Genomic DNA, 12,617 nt, shown 5'->3' with positions numbered 1-12,617 from the left:
GAGTCAGGACACAGACATGGGACCTCTGAAGGAGAAGGGTGGAGAGTCAGGATACAGACATGGGACCTCTGAAGGAGAAGGGTGGAGAGTCAGGACACAGACATGGGACCTCTGAGGGAGGTCCCAGGTCAAAGTTTCACAGGCAGTTGAGGGATGCCCTATATACCAGTCAATTTCCTTTACACAGGGAGTGACCCTTTAACAGTAAGTCTATAACCAATGAATGCCAGATAAATTACCTGCATTAACAGGACGATATTATATTACAAAATGTGTTTGACACACGCTGCTCTAAGCAAATAGATATTATCTAGACTAGAGGTCAGGTTAAAATGTTCATTAAAAAACACGTTTACGTTGACCATGTCCAGAAAAAAGTAGAAGGAAATATGGCGAACGTGCAAGTATGCAATGTCCCAATCAAAACAAAACACTGTAATCTTAACAACTCATATTTCAAAATACCACTTGTGACAATTGGTCAAAAGGTTTTGACTGGCAATAAAAAAAAATACATGATAAGGAGAGAGAGAGAAAAAAGAGTCCTTAAGACATAAGAAAACATTGAGACTAAATAAGTAGGCTACATCAACACACAGTTCTACTATCTGATAATAGCAGCCGTTTCCTTCTCAATGTTGTGGTATGGGTTTTTATCAGCAACGTTTCCTGACCCTTTCAGTTTTTGTAAAATCGGTCAGTGCCTAAGCATTTCTGTGAAATGTACAGTATGGCAACTGCAAGTTACAAAAAAGATGACCAGGACTAGAATTGGGGTAAATCTGCACCTAATTTTACGAGGTTGTAGTTGGTTACACAACACATTGTGTTCCATACTAATCTGATAAAAATAGGTCAGGCTGTCTTGAGAAATCAGAGGGTTATACTACGTACCGGGTTTGAGGAGTTAGAGTTGACCAAAGTTACCTCGGGATAACCGATCATAGGAATGTTGCTCGCCTTTTAGCCAGGTACATTTCTATGGCAACGAATCCTTCAGAACTAACCTGGTCCAGGGCAGGGCAGGCTAACTCAGGGCTAACTTTGTTTATCCTGCATTCAGAACTAACCTGGTCCAGGGCAGGCTAACTCAGGGCTAACCTTGTTTATCCTGCATTCAGAGCTAACCTGTTACAGGGCAGGCTAACTCAGGGCTAACTCTGTTTATCCTGCATTCAAAACTAACCTGGCCCAGGGCAGGCTAACTCAGGGCTAACTTTGTTTATCCTGCATTCAGAGCTAAACTGGTCCAGGAAGGCTAACTCAGGGCAAACTCTGTTTATCCTGCATTCAGAACTAACCTGGTCCAGGGCAGGCTAACTCAGGGCTAACTCTGTTTATCCTGCATTCAGAACTAACCTGGTCCAGGGCAGGCTAACTCAGGGCTAATCTCTGTTTATCCTGCATTCAGAGCTAACCTGTTCCAGGGCAGGCTAACTCAGGGCTAACTCTGTTTATTCTCTCATTCAGAGACTAACCTTTCCTGGGCAGGGCTAACTCAGGGCTAACTCTGTTTATCCTGCATTCAGAACTAACCTGCTCCCAGGGCAGGCTAACTCAGGGCTACTCTACTTATCCAGAATGAAATGTCTGAGCTGCAAGTTGAGGGCCAATTAAATCAGATTCCCTCCCTCTCGCAAACATTGCATCATCCACTTAATTTGTTCATACACAGCAAAACGTTTGTATGATGTTATCAAATCAAATTTATTTATATAGCCCTTCTTACATCAGCTGATATCTCAAAGTGCTGTACAGAAACCCAGCCTAAACCCCAAAACAGCAAGCAATGCAGGTGTAGAAGCACGGTGGCTAGGAAAAACTCCCTAGAAAGGCCAAAACCTAGAAAGAAACCTAGAGAGGAACCAGGCTATGAGGGCTGGCCAGTCCTCTTCTGGCTGTTATAAAAAGTATTTTATCGATAGTAGTTGGGGGAAAAAGGTGTTGTGTGCATTAATAAACACACCAAAGAAACAGGGATATCTAGTCAGTTTAACAACTGAATGCTTCTTCCACATTTAACCCAACCCCTCTGAATCAAAGAGGTGTGGGGGGGGGGGGGGGCTGCCTTAATCAACATCCACAGTGTAACGGATGTGAAATGGCTAGCTAGTTAGCGGGTACGCGCTAATAGCGTTTCAATCAGTTACGTCACTTGCTCTGAAACCTAGAAGTAGTGTTGCCCCTTGCTCTGCAAGGACCGCGGCTTTTGTGGAGCGATGGGTAACGACGCTTCGTGGGTGTCAGTTGTTGATGTGTGCAGAGGGTCCCTGGTTCGCGCCCGAGTCGGGGCGAGGGGACGCCATAAAGTTATACTGTTACAACAGTACCTGGGGAACACAGGGTTAACTGCCTTGTTCAGGGGCAGAACGACATATTTTTTTTTACCATGTCAGCTCAGGGATTCAAACCAGGAACCTTTCGGTTATTGGCCCTAACCCTCTAACCACTAGGCTAACTGCCGGCGTTAACAGCAACCTAACGGCATTAATGAAACGTAATAAAACTGGTCCCGTGTGGCTCAGTTGGTAGAGCATGGCGCTTGCAACGCCAGGGTTGTGGGTTCAATTCCCACGGGGGGACCAGGATGAATATGTATGAACTTTCCAATTTGTAAGTCGCTCTGGATAAGAGTGTCTGCTAAATGACTTAAATGAAATGTAAAATTAAAGACGTCACTTCTAAGAGTCTGGTGAATATGCAAGATCCCTCTTCTTTCATTTTGATTTCTACACAAATGTAAATGTGGCGCTGACTTGTCCATGGATTGATGTTTCAGCATCGCCTCATTGAATAGTTTTGGGGGGGTCGACTAGCACTCGTAGTTATAAGCTTGCTAGAGTTAGCCGACAGGCGGAAGAGCAATATCCACGGTCGTAGCACAAATGAAGCCTAAACTGGAATGTTAAGCTAACTGAAGCTAGGTCACTTCAGAAAAGCCTGGGTACATCTAGCTACGTACATAGTATACCCTTCTGGTTTCAACTGGAACCTGCAGAGATGAGGCCAGAGGAATGGGATTAGGTCACGTAGACCTCTTTCATTATCTGGCATGTTTTAACTCCCAATGGGCCAAGGTTTGTGTCCCAAATGAAGCCCTTTGGGTCCTGATTGAATGTAGTGCACTACATAGGGAATATGGTGTCATTTGGGACACAGACCCCAGCCCTGGTGTAGAGGGATTCTTGGTTGATTTTTAAGCTTTGCCAAAAGAGCAGGACTCACAGATCTAGGCCACGGCTCCTTGCCAGGCCTCCTCTCTGCTCTCTGCTCCGAGTACCAGTTGAGCTCCACACTTTGCTCTTTACAGATTTATATCAGATGTCCTCTAGAGCAAGACTATATTGAGACATTCTTTGGAGTTTCTTAAAGTAAGTGGCTCAAATAAATTCAACTCCATTTCTGGATGTTTTTATTTGTATTTATTTTTTAGAAATAGCTTTTACAGACACCTCATGTTTTCAGGTGAAATCTTCGAGTTAGTAAAAAAACACAGTGCCTTTTTACTAAGTACAGAGCAGGGAGTTTTGTTTTTGCACAGTCATGATTGTGTTGTGTTCCGGCTCTTGTTCGCCTCAGTTTTATTTAGCTATTCTCTCAGTGGACACGTTGGAGGACACGTTCAGGACACGTTCAGGACACGTTCAGGACACGTTGGAGGACACGTTCAGGACACGTTCAGGACACGTTCAGGACACGTTGGAGGACACGTTCAGGACACGTTCAGGACACGTTGGAGGACACGTTGGAGGACACGTTCAGGACACGTTGGAGGACACGTTCAGGACACGTTCAGGACAGACCTGATAGGTGGGTACAACACAGGGAAACGCATACAGCTGTCATAGTCAATGCACAATGTATCTGTACAGACACTCTGCACACTCTTAGAGGGGGAAAAAAAGGTGCTATCTAGAATCTAAAAGGGTTCTTCGGCTGTCCCCATAGGATAACCCTTCGAAGAACCCTTTTTGAGTTCCAGGTAGAACCCATTTTGAGTTCCATGTAGAACCCTTTCCAAAAATGGTTCTACCTGAAAACGCTAAAGGGTTCTACTATGGGGACGGCCGAAGAACCCATTTTGGAACCCTTTTTTTTTAACTAAGATTGCAGACACAGGCTTTCTTACTGTCCACTATGACCGTCTTAGTGCCGAGTCTGTCATCTAGGAGATCAATCATGAGTTTTACACACGTCTGTCTATTATCAACTATTCTAAACGAACCACAGGCCTGTTACATAAGAGGTCAAAGTTGAGCAATGCAACTTCTCTTTCTGTTTCCTAACTTGTTCTTGTCCTTATACATACTATATGTTCTGACTAGTATCCATGCAGTACTACTGACAGGGTTCTGACTAGTATCCAGACAGTACTACTGACAGGGTTCTGACTAGTATCCATACAGTACNTACTGACAGGGTTCTGACTAGTATCCATACAGTACTACTGACAGGGTTCTGACTAGTATCCAGACAGTACTACTGACAGGGTTCTGACTAGTATCCATACAGTACTACTGACAGGGCCTGCTGTAGACCCACATTATATGAAAGGTAAATATTCCCACAAGGCAGTGCGTTTTGAGCTATATCATCAGTCAACCAACCGCCTTCCCTGCTGCAGAGACATAAACCACCACGACGGTGAAACCACAGAAACACATCCAAAACCAAGTCAGCCACACTGAGAGTGTCTGTCTGCGGTCGTCTGATGGGCTTTTCATTCTAGCAATCCGATGTCTATGGGTGAGTATAGAAACCTAATCTATAAACAAAAAAGGGAACGGGACCTCTAACGTTCTATAGATTATATTTCTATATATCTAGTGTTCCTCTTACCCATCCTCCTCTCTTCTTCAACCAGGAGACCAGGCTCTTGCGGACAAACTCCCCCATGCAGTCTACGATGGTGTGGACCATGGCTGGGTGACCGTGCCTCACGCAGTCCACCGCCAGGGCACCGGCTACCGTATACAGGGACACCACCTTCCCCCACGTTATACCTGAGGAGAGATGCAGACAGAGACTCAAGACACTAGAACCTTCTACAGCAGACACATAAACACCCAGTACGACTAACAGTGCAGACACTCTCTCTTCAGACAGTCAAGTCTTCAGACATGTTTATAATGTTATAGCGCTTCCAACACATTTTAATAATCGTACAAAATGTACACCTCTTTGTTGACCATTTCCTTTAAGCTTATTTACACAACGCATAATGTAAAATTATTAATGCATAATACTGAGACTCTATAGCAATGACGTGAGATAATGGCTTGGGTTAAACATGATCATGCTGCCTGACGGATGCATGACAGAGCATTACCACTAAGCAGTGCATTTCTGAGCTCCCTGTCTGTCTGTCTGAGCTCCCTGTCTGTCTGTCTGAGCTCCCTGTCTGTCTGTCTGAGCTCCCTGTCTAAGCTCCCTGTCTGTCTGTCTGAGCTCCCTGTCTGTCTGTCTGTCTGCCTGCCTGCCTGCCTGTCTGTCTGTCTGTCTGTCTGTCTGTCTGTCTGTCTGGCTCGGCCCCTGTCTGGTCTGTCCTGGTCTGTCTGTTTGAGCTCTTTTCCGTGTCTGCCTGTTCTGTCGCGTCCTGTCTGCCTGTCTGTCTGGAGTTTCCTACCTGTCTGTCTTTTCCATCCACCACAACACTCCCTGACGCTCCCGCCTCACCACTTCATGCACTGGCCTGTCTGCCTCGCTATCATAGAATAGATGAAGCTCACCCCCCCTGTCTGTACTGAGCACCTCTACACACACAAGCCTGTCTGTTCTGGAGCTCTCCTGATCGCTGTCTGCTCCTGCTGTCTGTCTGAGTCCTGTCTGTCGCGTCTGCATGTTGTGCCTGTCTGCTGTTGTCGTCTCGTCTGTTGCAGTCTCCTTCTGCTGTCTTCTGTGGCTCTGTCTGCTGTCTGTCTGAGAGCTCCAACTGTCCTGTCTTTTCTCGTCTGAGCTCCCTGCCTGCCTGTCTGCCTGTCTGCTGACTCGTTGTCTAGCTCCTGTTGCTGAGTCTGTCGTCTGCTCTGTCTGTTGAGTCCTGATTGTCCTGTCTGGGTTCTGTAGCTCCTTGGTCTCTCGGCTTCTGTCTTGTGTCTAGAAGCTCCACTCCCTTCTGTTCTCTGTCTGGGGGTGCTGGCTCGTCTGCTGTCTGTCTGAGCTCCCTGTGTTGTCTGACTCTGCTGGCAGCTCCCTGTCTGTCTGAGCTCCCTCCGTCTGTCTGTCTGTCTGAGCTCCCTGTTCTGTCTGAGCTCCCTGTCTTGTCTGCCTGCCTGTCTGTCTGAGCTCCCTCCCTGTCTGCCCCTGTCTGTTTGAGCTCCCTGTCTGAGCTCCCTCCCTGTCTGCCTGTCTGTTTGAGCTCCCTGTCTGTCTGAGAGACCGGAGTGTGTTTGAGGAGCTGACTGCATCTCTGCCAGGAACTCCTTCAGTGAAGGGGGGAGAGAGAGAAGAGGAGAAAGAGAGGAGGTAGAGAGAGAGGGAGAGACAGAGCGAGAGGTAAGAGAGACAGAGAGAGAGAGAGGGGGGAGAGAGAGAGAGACAGAGAGACAGAGAGGGGGAGAGAGAAGAGAAGAGACAGAGAGACAGAGAGAGAGAGGAGAGGGGGGAAGAGAAAAGAGGAGAGACAGAGAGGGAGAGACCAGAGAGAGACGGGGGAGACAGAGAGAGGGCAGGAGAGACAGAGAACAGACAAGAGACGACAGACAGACAGAGAGAGACAGACAGACAGAAGACGACAGACAGCCAGAGAGAGAGCAGACAGACAGACAGAGAGCGAGACAGACGAGCAAGACAGACAGAGAGCGAGGACAGACAGACAGACCGAGAGGAGAGAGACAGAGAGAGAGAGAGAGAGAGAGAGAGAGAGAGAGGAGAGAGAGAGAAGAGAGAGGAGAGAGAGAGAGAGAGAGAAGAGAGGAGAGAGAGAGAGAGAGGAGTTTTGCAACTAGAAGCAGCAGCCAGACATTCAGCAGACATGCTTAACTGCCCGTGAACAAGACCCCACCAATACACCAGAAACAGCCAGGCCATCTCTAAAAGGGTTACATTATTCCTTACTAGCTCAGACATTTATCAAACTTGAAGCATTTGTTTTCAGTAAGGATTTTATCTAGTACACTACCATTTATGGTAAGGTGTTCTGGCTATGAGGACTGAATAGTTCCTAGCACAGTCTAATTCCTTTGTCCAAATAAGCTAATTTTCAGTTCTAAGGAACATAACATGATTTCTCATCCAAACAAATAGTTCTAGGGATTTTGATCTGAAAATGTAATATAATCAACTGACAATGTAATGGACTCTGTGTGTAATATAAGGTTTAAGTCCAACGTCATGGATTCAACAGTCATTCCCTGACAGAATGGGACAATGTCAACACGACTATAATTAGTATAGCTATAGATACCATAGATACTATAGTCTCTTGTGATAGATTGTAACTATGTTTATCTCAAAACAAAAGACACGTCACAACAAAGACCCCCTGTCTATCAGTGTGAGACTTCTCCTGTCTTACACCTGGTCAAATAACTCTCTCCACTACGTTAGTAATGGAGAGAAAGTTCTGTATGTAGCCGGACTCGAGCTGGGATACAGCCCAAATGGACCTCTATCTCCCTTCGGGGGCTCTGGTCAAAAGTACTGCATTGTATAGGGAATACGATGCCATTTGTGACAGCCATACATTCTATTTTGTACCCTGTGGTTTTAGTAAAGACTAGTCTACTGTGAGTGACAACAGGACTAGGTCAACTCAACTAGGTCAACAGCAGAGTGACAACAGGACTAGGTCAACAACAGGACTAGGTCAACTCAACTAGGTCAACAGCAGAGTGATAACAGGACTAGGTCAACTCAACTAGGTCAACAGCAGAGTGACAACAGGACTAGGTCAACAGCAGAGTAACAACAGGACTAGGTCAACAGCAGAGTAACAACAGGACTAGGTCAAAGAAGAGAAGATTAAAATCCCAGACAGTAACTAGCTGACAGGGTTCTGACACGTACAGCAGTTCTGCAGTTCTGCAGTATCAAGTACTACTGACAGGGTTCTGACTAGTATCACAGCAGTACTAGACGTTGACTAGTATCTTGAACACTGAAGGTTTCTGACTAGTATCCAGACAGTACTACTGACAGGGTTCTGACTAGTATCCATAACAGTACTACTGACAGGGTTCTGAACTAGTATCGCATTACAGTACTGACTGACAGGGTTCTGTACTAGTATCCATACCAGTACTAACTGACAGGGTCCTGACTAGTATCAAACAGTATCTACTGACAGGGTTCTGACTAGTATCCATCAGTACTCCTGACAGGGTTCTGACTAGTATCCATACAGTACTACTGACAGGTCTTGACTAGTATCCATACAGTAACTACTGACAGGGTTCTGAACTAGTATCCATCACAGTACTACTGACAGGGTCTGAACTAGTATCCATTTAACCAGTACTACTGACAGGGTTCTGACTGTATCCATACAGTCACTACTGACAGGGTTTGACTAGTATCCATAACAGTACTACTGACAGGGTTTTCTGACTAAGTAATCCAACAGTACTACTGACAGGGTTCTGACTAGTATCCAGACGTACTACTGACAGGGTTCTGACTAGTAATCCAGTACAGTAACTACTGACAGGTTCTGACTAGTATCCATGACAGTACTACTGACAGGGTTCTGACTAGTATCCAACAGTACTATTGACAGGGTTCTGATAGTATCCATAACAGTACTACTACAGGGTTCTGTACTAGTATCGCATTACAGTAACTCTGACAGGGTTCTGACTAGATTAAATCCTACAGTACTACTGACAGGGTTCTGACTAGATTCATACCATCACGTAACTACTGACAGGGTTCTGACTAGTATCCATACAGTACTACTGACAGGTTTCTGACTAGTATCCTGCAGTACTACAGTTACTACCTGACAGGGTTTCTGACCTAGTACATCCATACAGTACTACTGACAAGGGCCTGCTTGTAGACCCACATTATATGAAGGTAAATATCCCACAAGGCAGTGGCGTTTTGAGCTATATCATCAGTCAACCAACCAGCCTTCCCTCTGCTGCAGAAGACATAAACCACCAACGACGGTGAACACCACAGAAAACACATCCAATAACCACAGTCAGCCACACTAGAGAGTGTCTGTTGCGGTCCGTCTGATTGGCTTTGTCATTTCTAGCAATCCTAGATGTCTATGGGTGAGTATAAGAAACCTAATCTATAGAACAAAAAAGGGAAACGGGACTCTAAACGTTCTAGCCAGATTAATATTTGCTATATATCTAGTGTTCCTCTTACGCCCATCCTCCTCTCTTCTTCAACCAGGAGACCAGGCTCTTGCGGACAAACCTCCTCCATGCAGTCTACGATGGTGTGGACCATGGCTGGGTGACGTGCCTTCACGCAGTTCCACACGCCAGGGCACCGGCTACCGTATACAGGGACACCACCTTCCCCCACGTTATACACCTGGAGGAGAGATTCAGACAGAGACTCAAGCACTAGAACCTTCTACAGCAGACACATAAACACCCAGTAGCGACTAACAGTGCAGACACTCTCTCTTCAGACAGTCAAGTCTTCAGACATGTTTATAATGTTATAGGCGCTTCCAACACATATTTTAATAATCGTACAAAATGTACACCTCTTTGTTGACCATTTCCTTTAAGCTTATTTACAACAACGCATAATGTAAAATTATTAATGCATAATACTGAGGACTTATAGCAATGACGTGAGATTAATGCTTGGGTTTAAACATGATCATGCTGCCTGACGGATGCATGACAGAGCATTACCACTAAGCAGTGGCATCTTTCTGTAGCTCCCTGTCTGTCTGTCTGAGCTCCCTGTCTGTCTGTCTGAGCTCCCTGTCCTGTCTGTCTGAGCTCCCTGTCAGCTCCTGTCTGTCCGTCTGAGCTCCCTGTCTGTCTGTCTGTCTGCCTGCCTGCCTGCCTGTCTGTCTGTCTGTCTGTCTGTCTCTGTCTGTCTGAGCTCCCTGTTCTTGTCTGTCTGTCTGTTTGAGCTCCCTGTCTGCCTGTCTGTCTGAGCTCCCTGTCTGTCTTTCTCTCTGAGCTCCCTGCCTGCCTGTCTGCCTGTCTGTCTGAGCTCCCTGTCTGTCTGAGCTTCGCCTGTCTGTCTGAGCTCCCTGTCTGTCTGCTGCCTGTCTGTCTGAGCTCCCTCCCTGTATGCCTGTCTGTTTGAGCTCCCTGTCTGTCTGAGCTCCCTGTCTGTCTGCCTGTCTGTCTGAGCTCCTCCCTGTCTGTCTGTCTGAGCTCCCTGCCTGCCTGTCTGCCTGTCTGTCTGAGCTCCCTGTCTGGTCTGCTCCTGTCTGTCTGAGCTCCTTTTTTTGTCTGAGCTCCCTCCCTGTCTGTCTGTCCTGTCTGAGCTCCCTGGTCTGTCTGAGCTCCCTGTCTGTCTGCCTGCCTGTCTGTCTGAGCTCCCTCCCTGTCTGTCTGTCTGTCTGAGCTCCCTGTCTGTCTGAGCTCCCTGTCTGTCTGCCTGCCTGTCTGTCTGAGCTCCCTCCCTGTCTTGCCTGTCTGTTTGAGCTCCCTGTCTGAGCTCCCTCCCTGTCTGCCTGTCTGTTTGAGCTCCCTGTCTGTCTGAGAGACCGAGTGTGTTTGAGGAGCTGACTGCATCTCTGCCAGGAACTCCTTCAGTGAAGGGGGGGAGAGAGAGAAAGAGGAGAAAGAGAGGAGGTAGGAGAGAGAGGGAGAGACAGAGCGAGAGGTAAGAGAGACAGAGAGAGAGAGAGGGGGGGAGAGAGAGAGAGACAGAGAGACAGAGAGGGGGAGAGAGAGAGAGACAGAGAGACAGAGAGAGAGAGAGAGGGGGGAGAAAAGAGAGACAGAGGGGAGAGACAGAGAGACAGGGGGGAGAAGACAGAGAGACAGGGGGGAGAGCAGAGAGACAGACAGACAGACAGACAGACAAGACAGACAGACAGACAGAGAGACAGACAGACAGACAGAGAGAGAGACAGACAGACAGACAGAGAGCGAGACAGACAGACAGACAGACAGAGAGCGAGACAGACAGACAGACAGAGAGAGAGAGACAGAGAGAGAGAGAGAGAGAGAGAAGAGAGAGAGAGAGAGAGAGAGAGAGAGAGAGAGAGAAGAGAGAGAGAGAGAGAGAGAGAGAGGAGGAGAGAGAGAGAGGAGTTATGCAACTAGAAGCAGCAGCCAGACATTCAGCAGACATGCTTAATCGCCCGTGAACAAGACCCCACCATACACCAGAAACAGCCAGGCCATCCTCTAAAAGGGTTACATTATTCCTTACTAGCTCAGACATTTATCAAACTTGAAGCATTTGTTTTCAGTAAGGATTTTATCTAGTACACTACCATTTTCTGGTAAGGTGTTCTGGCTATGAGGACTGAATAGTTCCTAGCACAGTCTAATTCCTTTGCCAAATAAGCTAATTTTCAGTTCTAAGGAACATAACATGATTTTCTCATCCAAACAAAATAGTTTCTAGGATTTTGATCTGAAAATGTAATATAATCAACTGACAATGTAATGGACTCTGTGTGTATATAAGGTTTAAGTCCAACGTCATGGATTCAACAGTCATTCCCTGACAGAATGGGACAATGTCAACACGACTATAATTAGTATAGCTATAGATACCATAGATACTATAGTCTCTCTCGTGATAGATTGTAACTATGTTTATCTCAAAACAAAAGACACGTCACAACAAAGACCCTGTCTATCAGTGTGAGACTTCTCCTGTCTTACACCTGGTCAATAACTCTCTCCACTACGTTAGTAATGGAGAGAAAAGTTCTGTATGTACGGACTCGAGCTGGGATACAAGCCCAAATGGACCTCTATCTCCCTTCGGGGGCTCTGGTCAAAAGTACTGCATTGTATAGGGATACGATGCCATTTGTGACAGCCATACATTCTATTTTGTACCCTGTGGTTTTAGTAAGAACTAGTCTACTGTGAGTGACAACAGGACTAGGTCAACTCACTAGGTCAACAGAGAGTGCACAGGCTAGGTCAACAACAGGACTAGGTCAACTAACTAGGTCAACAGCAGAGTGATAACAGGACTAGGTCACTCAACTAGGTCAACAGCAGAGTTGACAACAGGACTAGGTCAACAGCAGAGTAACCACGGACTAGGTCAAAGGCAGAGTAACAACAGAGAACTAGGTAAACAGCAGAGATAACGACAAGGACTAGGTCAACAGCAGAGTAACAACAGGACTAGGTTCAACAGCAAGAGTAACAACAGGACTAGGTCAACAGCAGAGTAAAATCAGGAACTAGGTCCAACAGCAGAGTAACAACCAAGGACTATAGGTCAACAGCAGAGTGACAACAGGACTAGGTCAACAGCAGAGTGACAACGGACTAGGTCAACACAGAGTAACACAGGACTAGGTCAACAGCAGAGTGACAACAGGACTAGGTCAACAAGCAGAGTGACAACCAGGACTAGGTCCAACAAATAGGACAGTAGGTCAACAGCAGAGTGACAACAGGACTTAGGTCAACATAGCAGGACCAACGGTGACAACAAGGACTACGGTCAACAACAGGACTAGGTCAACAGGCAGAATGACAACAGGACTA

General features: G+C 46.5%; 1 protein-coding gene across 1 annotated transcript in view; it reads right to left on the bottom strand.

Annotated features, from left to right (window-relative positions):
* Window positions 1-12,617, bottom strand: part of LOC112070389 (bcl-2-related ovarian killer protein homolog A-like) — a 48,907-nt gene that overhangs the window by 2,625 nt on the left and 33,665 nt on the right. The window contains exon 3 of the mRNA XM_024137806.2: window positions 4,840-5,003. Coding sequence (XP_023993574.1) covers window positions 4,840-5,003 — 164 coding nt within the window. The remainder of the gene's footprint in view (window positions 1-4,839; window positions 5,004-12,617) is intronic.

The sequence above is a fragment of the Salvelinus sp. IW2-2015 genome, unplaced genomic scaffold (assembly GCF_002910315.2).
Source record: "Salvelinus sp. IW2-2015 unplaced genomic scaffold, ASM291031v2 Un_scaffold1311, whole genome shotgun sequence".
In the NCBI taxonomy this organism is placed as follows: domain Eukaryota; kingdom Metazoa; phylum Chordata; class Actinopteri; order Salmoniformes; family Salmonidae; genus Salvelinus; species Salvelinus sp. IW2-2015.
This window is presented reverse-complemented; position numbering and strand designations above follow the sequence as displayed.